The sequence below is a fragment of the Phaethon aethereus genome (assembly GCF_964289735.1).
Source record: "Phaethon aethereus genome assembly, chromosome: Z".
NCBI classification, from domain to species: Eukaryota; Metazoa; Chordata; class Aves; order Phaethontiformes; family Phaethontidae; genus Phaethon; species Phaethon aethereus.
In genome coordinates this window covers 65,129,750-65,149,544 of record NC_138577.1, presented here as the reverse complement: position 1 = coordinate 65,149,544, position 19,795 = coordinate 65,129,750, and the positions used below count along the sequence as shown (strand labels likewise).

The 19,795-nt window shown below is 35.6% G+C and overlaps 1 protein-coding gene across 1 annotated transcript in view; it reads right to left on the bottom strand.

The window, feature by feature from the left end:
- MAN2A1 (mannosidase alpha class 2A member 1) overlaps window positions 1-19,795 on the bottom strand; it is a gene marked incomplete at its 5' end in the record, with an annotated part of 122,262 nt that overhangs the window by 30,965 nt on the left and 71,502 nt on the right. Inside the window, 4 exons of the mRNA XM_082013450.1 lie at window positions 606-720; window positions 8,743-8,865; window positions 8,976-9,206; window positions 11,149-11,314. Of these exons, the coding sequence (XP_081869576.1) occupies window positions 606-720; window positions 8,743-8,865; window positions 8,976-9,206; window positions 11,149-11,314 (635 nt within the window). The remainder of the gene's footprint in view (window positions 1-605; window positions 721-8,742; window positions 8,866-8,975; window positions 9,207-11,148; window positions 11,315-19,795) is intronic.

Here is a 19,795-nt window from a genome sequence, read left to right as displayed (position 1 = left end):
GAAACCTAAAAGGAATAAGGAAAAGAGCAAGGGAGACTTTCAAAGTACTTATAGCTCCATTATTTGTTTTTGAAGGTGTTTAGAAAATAATTAAACATGATAAGATTTTAAAAACTGTGCAGTCAATTTCAACACCTACAGTAAAAGTAACGCTAATACAAAACGTGTTTAAGTTCCTTCAAGTGCTGAAGTGTTGACTTTACATTCTTTGCAACTCAGATACTGTTGCACCTTCATCACTAAGTTTGAAGCTAGAAACTACATTTTTACATCATCTCCAAAGTATTTCTGAATATTTTCAGAATTTACAGCATTCAGATGACCTGGTAAAGTTTGGGATCTCCTTGTAGGTTAATTTATACTATAAAATTTCCTAATACTGAGAGGTATCGCCAACAAGTCTGTTGAGTTTAAGCATGCCAGTTTAAGGACTAGCATAAAGCTCAGAAAGCGATCATTCTGAATTGAACCTAGTAAATAGACTTCAGTCTGATGAATTCTGCACTAGTTCACAAGCACATTTAAACATTAAAAAGACAAGTATGATCCAAGACTGTAGTGATGACAGATAACTGCTGATAGAGACAAATCTTCACAACTCTTACCCTGGACTTTATACAGTCGCATGGTATGTGTCACGTGGTGAAAAAAACATACAACTTCTGAGAAAATCTTTCCATGAGCAACTCTTATGGTAGGTGGATCTGTAAAAATATAAGGCTACCAAAATAAAATAGACAGTTAGAATAATTATTTTAAAAGTTTTACATAAAAAGAGTGTCAATAAATGGAAGTATTTAATAAATATTTAAAAGTATTTTAATTTTTTTAAACTGTTCTCTAAGTCTAGGCTAAAAACTGGGAATTAAAAAATTACTCCTAATCTGAAATTGAGCAACTTCTCTTCAGAGCCCCACTTTTCCTTTAGCTAACGTTAGGATAACTCTCATTACATATCTCACAGGCATTTTATGAGGATTAATGGATACAAGGCCTATAGACAAACACGGTAATGTACTAATATTGCAAACATCTGGATTGAGCTTTTTTGCTAGCAAAATTATACTTGCTAACCAGTAATCAAATACTGTAGTTTCATAATCTGTGGCAGATGGTTTAACTGTCTGTTTGCTTTGCTTATAGTTTACTTTATCAGTGTTACACACTGCATGAAGAAAGCTGCCTCTACACTGTCTTGTGGATCAGTTTGCATATCCTTTTGAAAGTGAAAAAGGAAGATTTTGCTTCATCAAAAGCAGCTACAGTTGCCAGGGGAGCCCCCTGGAATGCAGGGTAGAGCTGGGAACCATTAAGAAACCTCAAGAGGGACACTGGCTTCTTACTGATGTCTCTCAAAGACTAGTAGAAATTTTGCATATCTATAGGCAAACCAAAGAGGTAAAGAAAATTATTTTCCATGTAGTCACAGTATTTTAAATCTCAGCTAAGGAAACAATGACTTTTCTTTAAAACAGTTGATCCCAAACTGAACTGTATACACTACACAGAAATACATGGATGACTACAAAGTTAAAAATGGGTTAAATATCAAGTGTGTACAAAGCCAAAATGAAAACACAAGATATGCAATTACTACTATAGGGCAACAGCAATAAATAGACCTCACTCAAAAAAAACCCAACAAAATACTTGAAAAATGTGTTATTCAGAGGGATCCAAGCAGAAAGCTCTTAGAGGGTGGCTGTTCTCCTGTAAGTGCCGATGTCATAAGAAGGACAGAGTAAGCTCTTTCTTCTCAAGCAAGGAAATCAAAGATCAAATGTGTCTTGAGGAAGACAGGAAATCAAGATTACACACGTGCAGAACATGTCAGAAAACAGCAAGTAGAGGTACCTATAGTCCTACCTTCTTGTTTGTGCATATAGTTATACGTATATTCACAGAGAACATTTCAAGAAGTATTTGTATAAAAGAAGAAACTGAAAAAAACTTTCAAAGACTAAAAGCCTGCCTTTCTATTCTTAAGGCTCTTAGAAAGAAAGGGATCTTATTTTTAAGGCTTCAGACAGAACACTGTTTAATAAAAACTCTTCCAAAGTTTCAGGAGGCCACTCTGCAACTATCAACTACAGGAATACTTTGTACAGGAGTTCGGTAGAGGAATCATAGTTGCTTACACTTTGGTAAGATGGGTTGTTTTAGGGAGAAAGGGATTTTTCTGCTGATCATCTTACAGCAATGTTTTATCCAGTTGATCAGTACAAAAACCAAAATGAGTAAAGAAACTTTTGTACTTCTTAACAGTTGACATGAAAAAAAGATGGCATACTTCTAAGGGGTCTCATCTTGTCAGTAAGACAGACAAGTGTTATGTATTATGAAAAACCCATTTGCTAGCTGCGAAATACAGGAAGAGTATGGTATTAGGAGGACAGGAAAGCTAGGTGAATTAATATGCTGGGATAAAGGAAATTTGAAGACCAGATTTTAGGTTAGAATTTGAAGTGGGTTTTGGGTTCTCTTATTTCCACGAAAAACTGCCAAGATCAGTAACTGTAGACTCAATCTTCCCCTTTCTTCTGGCAGAAGAGATTGCTATCTATCTGCTTATCTATCTCACATAGGTAGAGAAGACAAACTCATTTAACCTGTGACAACATTCAGCTAGAAGTATATGTTTAGATTACGTCCCACAAAGGAACTGGATTATGAACAGGAAGGTGAAATTAACAAAACCTTCAAAATCCTGCCTGCAGGGTAGGGCAACATGAAGATCCTCAGGTTAGCAATGAAGGAATGAAACAGCAGCTAAAGGAACTCTCAGAAAATGAACTGAGAAACTGAAGTTTTCAGGCCAAGCAAATACACTCGCCAGTTGTTACCAAGGGGAGTACTACTTACACGAACAGCAGCCTGCCAAATACATTTTGTTAGCAAAGTAACACCTATCTTATGGGCTTATTTCTGTTGTTTGTAAGAACATTTCTCCCTAGGGCTCTCACTGGAGGTATCCAGGACCAAACCAGCAAAATGGAAACATGCTGCATGAGTGACAAAGGAATGCAAAAGGCTGTGCACTTATTAAAAAAAGAAAAAAAAATTACCTGAACTAATTTTTTTAAACAAAAAGTAAAAAAAAAAGTACTTGGAGGAATTCTGTTCCATCTAGCTTGTTAGCATAAAAGACGATGGTGACATTGACAAAACTACCAAAATACGTTGTTCCCATATGATGTATTTAACAACTCTCAGATTCTGGGATATTGCCACAAACACGAAGTTCACACAGCAGAGTATCCAAGCTGCACATGCAGCCAGATCAGACCCCCTGCTGAAGACAAAGGCAACCATACTTACCATTCTGAACTATACAGAAAGATAAGGCGATAGGAAAGAAAAGGAATTAAGTGTAAATTTGCAGGTATTGTCTGAAAATAATGATTTTTCTTAAAATCATAATTTGTGATTCCACTAGCACACGCATTGAGAGACATGTACCAACACCGTTTTGTAAGACTCTAATTCAGACACAGTGAGGGGCGAAAGGTACAAATAAGGAAGGAGAGTTACAAAGACACAAGCTGTCGTGTGGTTTTGGGGGTTAGACAGGTTCTTTCTGATACAAAAAGTGGAGATACGATGTACACTTGAGTTCTTCAGGATGCCTGTTGCTTCCTGATTGTTGGGCAAAACAGGAAAAGTGAAGAAAAAATATGGTACTGAGAGAACAGGGAAGCCTCCTAATTCATATTTAGTGCCTAGAAAAGCACTAATCCTAGAAAGTGATTTCTTGATAGTCATCTGGAGACATACGGAGTTCAGAACCTATAAAGAGATTATTGATCAGGTTTGCCACACTGAAAACATTCCAATGTATCAGGCTTTCAGCAGGAAAACATCTTTATGCATTGAAAGTGCAATTGTTCTAGTATCATTGTAAAGCTCCTTGGTAAGATGCACAGAAGCCTGTGAAGTGTTCCTGGTCCTGGCTCTGAAAAAGTATAAAGATACTTTTGATGTGAAAGTGTGACTAAAATGCAGAAACAAGCCTCTTACTACTCAGACAGAAACTACTTTCTTTTCTAAGTGGAAGGAACAATGATAGAGCTATTTGCAAAACTGACTGGACAAAACCCTGGTCTGAATTTAGTATTTACTCTGCTTTGAGTGGGAGCTTCATCTAAATGACCTTCCTGCATGAAGGATTTTATGATTAGTCAGACCTTTTATTAGGAATAAAAATATTTGAGTCTCATATGCAGTGGTAGTCTCCACTTCCTAAACAGTTAAAATGAAAAGGCCCTGTAAAATTTGTTCCCCTCAGCTCCACTGGAATGAGTTCCATTGTACAAGATTCAGCAGCCTGCTGTGAAAGGTTTTGTTGAGCCTGGAAAGCAGTATTTTCAGAAACAGGACAACAAAACTATGGGTCAAAGGGTCCAGAAATAATTTTTCAGTACTCATATTCAAAAGAAATGTGACAACCTCCTGTGGGAGGCAAAAAAAAAAAAGCTAGAAATTTTAAGGGAGAATACTTGGCGCAAAATAATATCCCATAGTTCCCTAGGATATCTTAAAATACTTGGCATCAAATTGGGTGCCAAAGTGCCAAGGGGCAGAGATAACTGGAGAGATGCCTTTACCTAAAGGTTTACTGGCTTGCATAGAAGCTGTCATGGCATATTGCAGCCTGAAGTCATGAAGCATGGGCAGTAAGCCTTTCCTCTTGTAGTCAAGTGAAGCACTGCTAACCATCTTAGTGTGGCCTAGAAATTTCTGGCAGTGCAGCATACTGTTGGTGCGGAAGATAAACAAACTACGCCCACAGGAAAGTTTTCTAATACAGACCGAATTGATATGCCTGAGATTTTAGAATAGTCAAGATAAAGCCTTCAATAAAAGTTGTTTCTCAATAGCAGACTATGCTTCATTTGGCAGGTTGGGTTTTTTTGACTGGGCTTTGGGAGGAAAAAAATAATAAAATCAGATACTATGAGATCTTGAAATCTGTGTTTTAAGAATTACATGTCAGAAGAGAAACAGTTGTCATTTTAAAACTTTTGCCTCCACAAACAACCCCACCAGTATGTAGGGCAGATTTTTAGATGATAGATATGATGCTTGAGGAAAATACATAGCACCAAGGAAAGAACAGACACTTCAAAGGCAGCTGATTGTGAGCACCCTCCAAGTAATGGTGCCTGCGTACTTGTCTCTTTCTGTTATCAGGCATACAGAAACATGGGAAGCATGAAAGGTAAGGATATTACACTTGAATGAGGATTCTGTGCCTTTCTGAGAGGGAAGATCTGAAAATGGATACAGCGGGATACTCTAACTGGATAGTCTCTCTCCTTTTCAGCAGTAGCTACATCCCCATCTCACTTATAAAAATGCAGAAAGATACCATTATCTTATCTATACCTTAGATTTGAAGGCCAAGCATTCACATAACTCAGATGTGTGTTCTTCTCTGAGAAGTAGAGGCAACAGGTAATCCTGACATATTAAAAAAGGACCTGTCACAAAAAAGTTTCTTAAAGCTAGTAGCAGCAGCTGCAGCTATACGAGCCAGAGATCATCGTCAGTAAAGGAAGTGTAACCATGGAGAAAAAGTCTGAAGAGGAAAAAAGGTAGAAAAGCTCTAGTACTAGAGACCCTGTAGGATAAAAAAAATAAATCTCTTTTCTTATACATTCTGTTAGTACATAAGTACCTACAGCAACTAGCACATACATGTACACAGCTGCCTGAGGGAGAATCACAATTTCCCAGTCTGGGACTATCAAAAAAGTCCACTTTGATACTGAAAAACTGATTTGTAGAACAAGAAAATGAACCACTCACATTGATCCCACAAGCATCTGATTCTTCGGAAAAAACTGCTTTGTTCTATTCCCCATTGATACTGAACATGGTTATAAAGTAGGTCATCATATACTGAATTGTCTTGAATATATAGAAGAAAATACAGACATTTAACCGTTTCAGAGTTTCTTGATTACTCTTTTTTTTTCCCCCAGATCTAAACAGCTTTGCAGAGTTGGCCATCCTTCACAAAATCACAAGCGATAGAAACATGTTCTCCCTTCATAGGCAGGATGCTTTTGTTTGCATTTGTTGTGAGATCCAGGGAAGTTCCTTCCTTCCAAACCTTGATAACACTGTTAATCAGTTAAGCAGCACTGGCGTTTTAAAACATTAAGATACTGCTTGTCTTTTTCCCTGGCACCTTGCTTTTATTCTATTTTGCAGAAAATACAAAGACATGGTAGGAGCACTGCGATATCGCCACAGCTGCAGCATGGAGCCTTGGTCCTTGCCCTGGACTTTGCACTGGTGGCCTGACCTGAGGCTGCCATTGAAACACTTTCATGCTTCAGAGACAGAATCATCCATTGTCAAGACCCTATGCCACAACCCCAGAGACTGGGGTGCTGTCTAGCTGCACCATGGCAAACACTGTAGAGCCTTAAGTCCAGCTATTCTTTCCAGAGCAGTGACAAAGAGTTATGGGTGTTCAGTGTACCTCCTATTCCATACCATGTATATCACTGTCATTAATCCACGTCTCTGCCAATGTCCAACTTCGTGCAGGTAGTAGAGGCTTTCTGCGTCTTAGCAATAATGTGCTCTTTTTGGTTTTAGGTCTGCCGTCAAGATGATTAATCCAAGGAACCTCTCGAAAGACTCAGATCTGTGTACATTCCAGTACACAGACCATCATCGGCAGAAAACACGATACCCACTCATAACAGCCTACTGCTTACCAGAGGTGCACTGTATGTCTCAAGTGTCCTAAATTGACATGGCTTTAAGTCATGGCCTGCAAACCTTGCACGTTACAGCACCAAGTTTCCAAAATTAAACTCGCAGAAGAACTCAAGACCAAAAAGGCTATATAAGCACTATAGTAAGAGAGACAATTATATAGATGAGGAAAAATAATTTCAGTACTGCAGAACTAAAAAGAAAGGATCAAAAGACTTACCAGGTGACAAAACAATCAGTTAAAAAAGGCAAAGAGAACATATAACTGTACTGATACCAAAGGAAAATGACACAACATCAAATACAATTACTGTCTGCAAATCTTGCAGTAATACATAGGGTGAATGGGATAGGAAAAAAAAAAACACCTAGCCAAAAAAAAAAAAATTCCAGAAAACTGCCTGTAATCCATCCTATCACTACTCCACACAGGGACTTAGAAACGATAGTCAATCCACCTCAAACTGAGAACTCTGAACAGATGGCATTTCTTTTAAGACAGAAATCATTAGTTCAAACTGGTTTAGAAACTACTATAAAATTACATTGTTATTCCCAATGGGACAACCTAATTAATGTTATTAAAATGCAAGCCAAATGAGCCTTATGGTATGTTAATGAAGCAGAATTTTTAGAAATATCATGATATCATGTTTATTTTATAAAAAGTTGCAAAAGCTGAACATATTACCCTTTTAAAATGTTAACTAAAAATGTACTTTAATTTTTCATAAAAGTACCTTAGTTTCTAACTGTGCTTGCAGTCATGTGACAAACTTTTTCTGTTCAAACCATAGCATTTGTCCAGATTTTTTTTATAAAACAAATAATTCAAGAGAGTAGTAAAAATCATATAACTGTTAGATTTAGTGATTATTGTTTTTATAAGCAAGAGACTAAGTAGCATCTAAAATAAGATTAAAGTGTGACCATGCAGCTGATGAAAGGTAAAAATTAAAAACCGTAAGTGATATCGTTCAGATCTTCACAAATCAAAACCACTGACATTTAAAAATTAAGAATAAGTAAACCCTGTTGACCACAACTGATGCAATTATGGGACTAAATATAGTACATGGTTTAAAACTGCCAACTCACAGAACTCAAAACTTCCAGGAGAGACTACTAAAAGGAAAGGAAACTGTTCTGTCTGATTGCAGACTGATTTACACATGTAACGCAAAAAAAGATTACCCTTGCTTATTTTGTGAAGTGGTAGACATAGCATTCCCAGTTTGCTTTATGCATGCAACTTAAGTTTCCCCAGGAGAAACGGGGCAGAAGAAATATGCTCCAAAACAGCTAGCTTAAGTTTTCTCAATTTCACCATTTGCTTTCTGAAATATCACCTTTCCAGTTCCAAAAGTCATACAGTAGATTCCATATGGTAATTAAGTCAGTGTAAGAACAGTTTCCAATTTGAAAACTAATAGCAGTATGCTGTTGTCCTCTAATAATTACGCAGCTAAGAATACTGACAACCCTAGACAACTAAATCAGAACAGTTGATTGCTTCTCCATCTTTACATTCATCAACTGTGACTCAGTATCTCAATTACTCTATTAAACTACCTATGCTAACATCAGCTAAAAAAGTACTACACACTGAACTGGACGCTCCTCATTCACAGTAAAGAAATTTGAGAATCGGAAGAATGAAGAAACAAGGAAATCAATCAGTATGTCCTATACATTTTCACCACAGGAAGTGAAAGTAAACTTATTTTATTGATAGTGAATAGTCACATCTCACTGTATTTCTTGTAAGGGTAGCATCTTATTTAAGTGTTTTGGTAAATCATAAATATTCTGCATATTTTTACTCTTTCAAGTTAATTCTGTGTCACTACACAAATCCAGGGTTATGAAGTTCTGCCAATCATTTCAATAATGGATGTAATTATTTCTAGCCACACAGCTGTATTTCAGTGTTGAGGAAAACTAGCTCTTCCAATTTGTATTTGCTTCAAGTTACTTCAAGATTAGAATCTCTGCAAACGAAAGATTTACCTTGGCATCTCCATCTGGTAAGAAGAGATAAGCTCCACTTTTATCCCGGTTACTTGTAGTACCATACCAAGCAAACTCCACCTTCATTGGATGATTTTTACCATCTTCTTTGGTATTTATTTTCTAAGGACAAAATCATGTTGGAAACAGTTGACACATTTAGGTTTATGTGAATAGGAACAGAAGTTCTTAAAAAAGTAAAACATAGTGTTTAAAAATACAATGCAAGATACCTCCAGTAATCCAGACATTCCAGAAAACCACAGTTTCATGTAAGAGTTTTCCAAGATTATATTATCCACAGAATTCTGCATCTCTTTTATCTTGAAAAGTCTGTCTGGCTTCTCATGCCTACTGTTCCTCATGTATATGTTATAGTCTGCTAAAACTGCTTCTGAACTCTGAACTTCCAAAAGCTGGTAAACTCCAAGCCCTAGGGGTGGTAGGTGCGCCACAAAAGAGATCTGTTGGTAGCAAATAAGCAGTCATTATTGAAAACATTGAACTATCAACTTTTTATACTACATTTATAATCAGAGTAACTCCTTTTGCTTCAATGATTTTAGGATAGCTAAACTTTTCCCATATTCCATAAATGAGTATGACATTACAAATGACATTCCAAAATTAATAGCTGAAGCATGTTAAGAGGAAATAGAAAACAAAAATGGCTGTATCGCTAATTTGCTTTGCATCAAGATCACTGTTACATTAATGAAATGATGATTTTTTTTTAATCTTGTTAAAACAGTATGTTAGCATTGATAGGCAGTTCTGAGTGTATCTGCTGTGCATTAAAGATGTGTGTGTATCAAGCGCACGCAGACCCTACTTACCACTTCAGTTGCATTTAAAAATCCAGAAATTTAAATAGGAAAAATATAAGGCAATGGTGTCATTTTTAGTCATTGGTTATTTAGGAGCTATAAAGTAATCTGTACTGAAGAGTAATATACAAGGAAGATCTCCAAAGCAGTTTGCTTAGAATTTGAGGTACAGATACAGAATTTTATTTCTTCATCTTCTTCAGGCCATTCCCACACAGTGTTAAGTATCATACTAGTTTTGGCTGGGATAGAGTTAAATTATTTCGTAGTAACTCATATGGTGCTATGGTTTGATATCAACAGTATTGATAACATAGGGATGATTTAGCTATCACTGAGCACTGTTCATGCAGCATCAGGGCCTTTTCTGATTCTCGTGCTGCCCTACCAGCAAGAGGGCTGAGGGTGCACAAGACGTTGGGAGGCAACAGCCAGGACAGCTCACCCCAACTGACCAAAGGGATATCCCAGACCATATGGCATCATGCTCGGCAATAAAACCTGTGAGAAGAAGGAGGAAGGGGAGACATTGGGAGTTACGTTGTTTGTCTTCCTAAATAACCTTTAAAAGTGACAGGGCCCTGGTTTCCTGGAAATGGCTGAACACCTGTGTGACGATGGGAAGGAATGAATAAATTCCTTATTTTGCTTTGCTCACATGCACAGCTTTTGCTTTACCTATTAAACTGTCTTTATCTCAATCCCTGAGTTTTCTCAGTGTTACCCTTCCAATTCTCTCCTTCATCCCACTGAGGGCAGTGAGTGAGCGGCTGTGTGGGGCTGAGCTGCTGGCCAAGGTTAACCCAGAACAATTATTAGTAATTATCCCTTTAGAGGACAACTGAGAGACACTTATTGAATTATGTTTGCAGGAATGTTATCCTGAAACAAATTCAACTTGGCTTCCCAAGTCAAAAGGAATCAGACTAAGAATGTAAGCCTGAAGGTAAAATGATAGAGCTTATATAGTACTGTTATATCACTAAGTATTTAATAAAATACAGTTTCTGATGCACGATCATTGAGGACAATCTTCTATAATGATTCAAAATTCTCAGAAACTTTGTTTAAAACCAAAACCAAGAGGTGCACTCAAAGTCATCTGTCTAGCTTGAGTACACAAGTAATGGAGATTACTATCCAGCCTCTACATCTGGAAGAAAAAAAAAAAGATAAGAAAATCAGAATCTAACTGCTTAAGACATTGCATTTACAAAACCTTCTAAATGGAGTGCTCAAGGACATACAAACTGTGTGACTGTGTGTATGGACTATCAGTTGAAGGAAAAAGCAGCTTCAGGAAGTTGGGTGAAAAGACACATCCTGTATTTTCTGTTCAGGCAGCTGGAACCGACCCTTTAAATGTAATACACCGTATCACAAAAGTTTAACAATTTATCAGTTTAAGAACATTAGTGCTAAATATATATGTTTCTTTTTTTCTTTAAAATGACTGAATTAATGGCATTATCTACAGAAGACAAAATTGCCAATATTTGAATTATGCTTTCCATTCTCTTCAACTGTGAAGCTAGAACATCTGTCAAAAAAATACTTCAATGCTTTTAAAGTAGCATACCTGATACGCTTCATGTGATACTGTAGTTGCTCCATCCCAAACAGCACTAATCTGGACAGTTACAGGTTTTCCCAAAGGAGATAATAATTTAACTCTGGGTGAATTCACATTGACTGAAACCACTGAAAATCGCTCTTGTTCCACAGGATTATATATCAAAAGGTACCTGCAAAAACATATTTGCCAAATTGTCTCTTGACAAATAAGCTTCTTCCTTGAGGTTTAATATTATTGCACATAAATTTTACACAGAGCATTAAAACAATGTCAGAACAACAGGTACAAACCACAACAAATAAATATGCAAAACATAACCAGTAAACAATGGATATTAAACATCAACTCTTGGCAGAGCTTCTTTTCTTAATTATATTATTTTTCCAAGGAACTTTGAAAACACCTTACAATAAGAATACATCAGTTTCCTAACTTAACTACTAAAGAATTGCTATTAACAGTTGCAAGCAGAATTGAGATATTTCAGGGCACTTTAAATGTATTTTTCAGGCTGAACTATTAAATTCTTATCAACAGTTGCTTTCCCTTTAACATAATTTAGAAACAATGAAGTAATGAAAAAAAACATGCTGTGTATATATATATATCTGATATATAGCCCTTAAAGCAACTAGTTTCTCTCTGCTATAAGGGAAAGTTCAAAATTATTTAAATTATAATTTACTAGAATTCCCTATGGCAACTGTCCACATATACATTGAGATCTTTTTATTAGGTACATATGTAATAACTAATTTTTATGTAATAATATGCTTGTTCTTCCATTTGAACATTGATTATATTACTAATCAAAATAATGATCCCTGAAACTGAACAGAGCAACTTTATTAGCCTATATAATTTTTTTTATTACAGATTGGCATATTGTAAGTTATAGAAATACAAAACAATACTAGAACATTTGTGGTCATGCATCTATCATTGTACTTCTTGCCTTTTCATTGCCAAGCTCAAAGAATGCACTATTTACAACTGTTGCCTGAAGTTTCCCTCCATTCATTTTACCCTTTAAAAAAAATGGTATTTAACAATGAAAAATGTTCTTGCCAAATTTCTAATAACTTCTTAGATACACAGCAGAAACAATATTCTATCTTCTACCTCCTTGACCCTTACCGCTGTAAAACACAGTTTACTTCATGAAATCTCATCTTTCATCAGTTTCCATGATATCCACTTCTTACTTATCAAATCACTCCAGCATTTCTTCTATCTCCTCATTCTCTGCTCCATTTTCTATGCAGATTCCTCAGGGTTTTGTCAATGGTTTTCTTTCTTTTCCTTTCACATCTTAAACTTCAAATTCAATTACAACCTTCACAGGTCAAAATGCTTCATCTAGAATTGTCTCCTTCCACCAAACTAGAAATCTCATTCTGTGACTCCAGTCTAAATTAAACATCACCTGTAGTTTGAACCTCTTTCCATAATCTCACATTCTGACTGTAAGTCTTCTAGGTTCTTTACCCATATATTTAAATGCTCTATGCTCCATTATTCGCTAGCCTAGCACTACAGCACAACAAAGGTCCTGCTAACAAGTTACACAGCTAAACCCTTGAATCTCTTTTCCAAAATCAGCTCTAAACAGACTGAGGGTAGCCCTCCTCTACACACATGCCAGAGGAGAGTGAGGTCTCCCCTGGCACCATAAATTCTGGCAGGCAGTGGACAAAACTGCTGAGAAACTTTGGAGATAGTGAAAAAGCAAAATTTCAGGGCAGAAAGGCAGCAAACTGCTTAGAGTTAAAAAGGAAGTACAAATTTAACTCCTCCTTATTCTGAGAGAGAGGACTCTACACAATTTGGCTGTAAAGTGAGAAAGACTCATCCACCACTAAACTATGAATGCAATACAGACATACAAGGAAAATTCTTCACACTCCATACTGCTGAAAAATCTCACCTACTCTCTTTACATCCCGCCTTTTGAGCTTTTTGCAACACTACTCACATTTTAACAAATGCAGTTTTGCTGTACAGATACATGGAATCCTTATGAACACTTACCAGGCTACCACTTTCCCCTTATCTTTTCATTGGCTCCCTCTTTTTTTCTGCATCAAACCTAAGTTGTTCAATTTCATAGCCCTTCACTGCTTCCCTATTACCTCACGATCAGTAGGAAGTGTCAACTCCAACTTCCCATTAGTTGAATAAACCAGAGGCTCTATTAGCTTTTTCTACCAACAACCTGTGGATTACCTGCCATACATTGAATGAGCTTCCCATAAAATTATTTTCCTTTTAACTCCTTAGATGAAGATTCTTATGTTGAACTATTGTTAAATCACGACTTCTGTGCATAACAACTATTTTCCTTGCACATTTGTGCATCTAACTATGGTTAGTTGCCTTCTAGCACAATCAAAAGCACTTTGGGAACCTCTTTTTTTGCCCTATTATATATTGAAGACTCCTAGATTACTAGAAAACACAATACTTAACTGTATTCTTGGTCAGCTTTTGGAATCTTTAGGAACTTGTGCAAGACTTTGTGAGAGACTCCTCTAGTCTTTCTGAGATAATTTTACACTTTTGCTTAACTGAAGTTGTCTTTTTTTTTGTTAAGATTTTAATTTAAATGTTAACATAGTTTTTTTAAAACAGCTGTTGAATCAAAAGCAAACTCAGCTAACATTGCTCTCAGTCTAGACCCCTTAAAAAGTAGGACAAAGAAAAAGTACTTAAATATTTTTTAAGAACTCCTCATACACTGTGAAAGAAGAGTGTAAGAACTGTGTCAAAAATAATATAGATCTAAGAGATGATCCAAAGCTCAGAATAAATTGCCAGTCTCATCCATCAACAGAACCTTAAAAAAAACCCCTTTTATTTATTCTTTCTACATAGTGGAATGTCTCAATTCTTATGCCTCCATGTAAAATGCTGCTTATGCATACAATTCATTACTAGTAATGCCATACATCCTCATTAAATTGAAATTATCTGCCAAACAAAGAACATATTAATGTAAAAATATTTCCAGAAACTTTGTCCACCTTCCCATCCATATAAATATGTTTCACAACTTTAATTAGTCACACGACAAATTTAACCATGATAAACGACCTTAGGAACTGCCATATTATCATTAATATTTCACCAGACTATTTTTTTTTCACGTTCAGATAAAACAAAGCTCTTGTACCAAGGTATGTATTTTATACTTTCTTGAATCTATGTATTATAAGTGCATTATGTGTATAGAGAGTAACAAGGCAGTCAGATAAAGCTAGTAATGACAGGGCAGATTTTCAGCAGCTAAAACGCAGGAGTTTTGCTTAGATGCTAATATCTCGTTTTCAAATTCTATTTCAGCAGAACTGAAGTATTTATACTCGGTAAGATATAATTCTTGTGCATATACAGAAGCACTGACTAATATAATTAAATCACATTACCTCTGAAGTAACATTCAACTCCCACCCTTAAATAACATTCCACTATTTTAAATTCTGTATGAAACATAACAGTTACACTTCACTTGAGCTGCATCATTACAAAGAATGCCATCCACGAATGTAGAGTACAAGTGCTTAATATACTGTGTTTACACAGAGAAGCAACTTGACAATATTTAAAGGTTTTATGTTCCAGATTTCAAGGCAAAAACATGAATATTACTGTCTTTCAGAAGCAGCAAGCAATTATTTTCCTTTCATTATTCAGATCACTGGTCTTTGTCAACAGCTCCAAGAAAACTACAAAAGCTCCTATCTTTTGTCCAAATAAAGGGGAAGGGGTTTTAACGCCTGCTGGTAAAATTAAGATGAAAAATTTTATCCTAAATATTTCCCTTTACAAACACCACTATGGTTGTGTCTGAGCCATAATTTCTTTCATTTATTCAAAAAATCAAAGAATTCTGAAACCATTTTATATAAAATGTATTGAAACAAAAGGAAATCATATAACTTTCTACAGATAAAACCACGGCAGATTTACTTACATGAGACCATGTATTCCATCTGTGCACTGGGAGCAGGAGTAAACTGCTCTCAGCCCCTCAAAAAATGAGAAACAGGTGCAGATTTGAGCTCTTAATCCTAAATTGGATGCATCTCTGATGTGCAAATATTTGCAATTTCAGAAAAGCAAATCCTGCCACCTGCTTTTCAAACACTTTTGGAAAGATTTTTTTAATTTTTTCATCCCATACTTTTCTGGGCATCTGAAACCCAGAATGAGTATCTGTTATTCATAAAGCATGTTCATTTTCCCTATATAACTTACCATATGCTATTAATAAACCCTTCTATTAAACATATATATTCAAGCATCAAAGAATATTTTGACTAGTCTTTCCTGTAGTAAAGATTTAACATGCTGTGAAACGTTTTCAGAGCTGAAAAAAGTCATGTCCCACTCTTATGTCATATACTTTCTTCATTAAATTTTCAAGATGACATGTAAATTGGTGTAGCTATATTCACAGACAATATGTAAATAAAGCTGGTTCAGATCTTTAACAGCTTTAATCTAGGTCTTCTAGCAGAATGCTATTGCAAATTTTGTCTCTTACACTGAGAAGTTAGTGTTTCAAACCACTGTTCTTTTTGTTTCACTGATGTGCATAAACATATGGGCATACATATACAATGACACATACACAAATCTGCTGGTAACACCTGCAACACCATTGCCACTTTCTTTTCAAGTTCATTCAATGCTGCCTTCACAAGCGATCAGTTCAACTAATGTGAGAAACCAGAACTCATTACTAGTAAATGTCAGAGGATCATCAATGACAAAGGATTATTCAGAAAACCACCTACTCAAGATGCTTGGACTAAACAACAGTTTTTAGGACAGCAGCTTTCACTGCTCAGTAGACGACCTTCATTCACGTTTGCTTTGAGAACCAATTCCTTGAGACAGTCTAGCTTAGACTCATCAATTTTACTAGAATCTCTCTGACAAACCTTCACAGACAGATTAGAGTATTTCCCATTACAACTCATCAGAACCAGTTCTCTGGGCATACCTGCAAAAATTCAACGCAAAGTTACATGAACAGCACCTTTGAAGCTGATTAGTTTCTTTTCTCCTTCTATTATGGAGGCTAAAACTACTACAAGTACATCCAAAATTGAGAAAAGATACAAGCCACAAAGCCAAGTGATATACTATATTAACAGTCTACCACTGAAGAATGAAAAAGACCAGAAGCACTTAAGTTCTCCTGAAATGTCAAAGGGACAGGGGGAGTGAAAAGGAGGGGAAAAAATCGTGAATACACATTAAACTGCTTTAAGCCCTAAAGAAAAGGAATTAAAGTAACTCCACATATGATAAAAATCACCAGGACTGGTGGGTTAGAAACCAGAATTCAAATAGAAAGGTATTCTGAGCTCTTGGCAGTGGACGGACTTTGATGGACTGATTTTAGAATTCTAAAGAAAACTGCTAAAATTCTCTGAACAAAGTTATCTCATTGGGATGATAAATCAGTAAAAACTCTCTAGACATCAAATGGGTGGATAGGAGAGAATCCAAACTGTTCTGTATCTGAAAATACTCAAGAAAAAAAAATACTTTGAAAGATGTGAGAAGAGTCAGTAGATAGTAACATTGTTTCATTAGTAAACAATGATGTCTAAAGGTGGAAATGAACTGAGGATTAGTATTTAAACTGCGTGAAGCACTGCTTGCATGGTAGCTGCAAAAAATACCATTAAAAGCTGAATTATGTGACTTCTGCTGTATGTCGAAAGCTTAAAAAAAGAGGCCAAGAAAGCTAGAATCCTAAAAAATCCCATGAATACTCATTACACAAGGTCCAGCATGGTCCATGTCTTTAGAGATGGTGGTAAATGGAACAAAGACAACCAAGACCATCTAGTTAAAACAGATATTTATTAGACATTTATTTTCAATTTTTTAATCCAGAATAAAACTAAGAATAACTAGACCACAAAAATTACTCTCTCATTATTTTAAAAGCTCTCTCCTTGCTTTAGAGGGCTACGGAAAAAACCTTTGAACAAAAAGTAACCATAATTATCGCTTTTTCTTAAGAAAAACTCCACTAAAGATCTATTCAAAACACTAGGTAAAAAAAGTTGTATCAAGTTACGTAGTTCTCTTCAAAGCTCTTATGATCTCCTACAGAAGAGTCAAGGCCTCCTTAGTCAAAAGTATAAAGTGACATTTTAAGTACAGGTTCCCTTATTCACTATTTTCCGTACTAGCCAAGTTCTCATGCATTTATGCTATGAATTACTAAAGATGGAAGGAGTCTACAAAATAACTGTTCTGAGAATACATGCCATATAAATGCCATATATACAACTTGAAGTGTCCTTTAACCACTGCATTTTTTATAAAAAAAACGGTTCAGGGTATCATCTGAGATCACCTGGTCATGCTGGTCCTCTGGTTCTTCAAAAATTAGACATTTTCGAATATCTCAAGCCATGTTCTTAATACTATTGTAGGAAAAAGACTAATCAAAAGCCAGTTGTGCAGGCTCATGATCTTGATATTCTCTTGGACAGAAGAATAATGCTTTTTTCTACAACTCTTCTATCAGTTACTAAAATTGAGCTTTTAAATGTTTCACAGTTCAAAACATCTTTCAGTCCTATTTAGAATTTAATTAGCAAGTGAGTTTGGTAACAGAGAAAGTTTTGGACAAGGTAATTAAAAATCTAATGCATGAAAATCATGTGACCAATAAAGTTTCTGAAGGTATACTGAAGTCCGATTCATGCTTATTTTAAAGAAAATTTGACTCTGCAGGTATTTTTAAAGCCATCCTCATCTCCCCCTCTGCCACATGAATATTTATTTATGAAATGTAAAAAGTTCTCCTGATTTCATCCAAATCATACTTTTTCTAATACATGTTATTCAAACACTGAACTCTAAGCCTCTGTATATCTTGAGCTATTATCAATGCCATTTGGCTCACAACTTTCATTTAATAGTGGCAAACCCTGCCAAAGACCATAGAAATCAATTTGTCAGTTAATTTTGAGTTAAAAAGTCCATAAGCCCCTAAGGAATTATTTAATGTATTTAAATAAAATACATGTAAAAGAGATCTGCATGAACACTTGTCAAAAATTAAATAATAATTTTCTTCCTAGTTCATATTCAGAACAGAAGCAAAAACAGTAACACACATAAGATAGAATAATTCTGCATCAGAGGGTGCCTGTTTTTTTTTTCCCAGAAGGGAAAACACACTTCCATGTCAAGCCACACCAATTAACATACAAAAAACTGATGTTAGGGATTTAGGGTATTTCTTTTATAAGATACATACACATACATATACTATATATGCTACATATATGGAAGGCGGGGGGAGGCAGAGGGAAAATCCAGAATTTTCCAGTATTAGGAAATACCTTGATCTTTGCATTCCTATAGAGAACTGATCTGTTGCTACTAGTGTATGTAGTTATTACTGTACTCAATGCTTCTCATGTAACCAGAAACCTACCTACCCATATTAAAAAAAAAAAAAAATAAAATTAAATAATTTTATTACTCTGCAAACATTTAATATGTAAAACAATTAAAATACTGACCACTCAGGCAGCTCTCTCACCAAAAGTAATACAGAAACACTTTCTTTTATAGCAGATCTGCCAAGTGCCAAAATGACATGTCAGAGGAAAAAAACACTATTTATCCTAAACAGGAAATTCCTTTTGCCTGTATGACAAACTGAGCATGAATTGCTGTGCTTGTGCAGTAGGGACAGGAGTTGTAAGTAGAGCTGTTCTCTCATTAGAGCAACTACTTCTCAAACAAACATCAAAGGAACGTTTCAGGTCACTGGAAGGTCTTGCATGCCTTAAAGTAGCCCACTTTTCTCATTTATTCCAGTTTGTCAAATAAAAGCAAATGTATGAAACAGACTAGCCTATAACCTTAAGTCATGCTGGGTACTGCAAAATATGCTGTTTTGCTCTGACTCTCAAGACTAAATTCAAGAGACAATAGGCAAATCTAGATATTAATAAAAAAAACAGTAGACTAGAACGTTGCTGTAGTTCGACCTCTTAACCAGAATGCAAATTTAGTAGGGCAACCTTTGACAAATGCTACAATCGCTATTCTTGAATATATCCGAAACTGTTCATACTGTTCTGCAGCTCAAGCACCGATTTTGCTAATATATAGTTAAATTTTTAATTATTTTACATTAAACAACATTTCTTCCAATTATGTCTTTTTTTCCACTGCAAGTACAATACAGCTGATTCTCTTTGTAACAAACCTGTATGTATTTATAGATTTATGTTCCCCATTATCAACCTTTTCAACCTAAACAGATGATATTCTCAACATGTCTTTGGTGGCTTTCTTCAACTTAGTACTCTTGTTTTCCTGTTAAGCCTTCTCAAAGTTTCATTTCCCAAAGTATGTTTTCTAAAATTAGACACCATATTTTTGATGAAGGCTTCATGACTCTGAATATAGCACACTACTTCAGCTGTATTTTACACAGAACATTTCCATTTAAATCATCCAAAAGCAAAACTGCCTCTGACAACATACAAGTAACTCTCTCAATCTGATCTTCTGTAATGCCTAGTCTTTTTCTGCTTCACTAATGTCTCTTTGGTTAGTTCCCACATTATTTTTCCACCTGGTCTATAGTACCTCCACT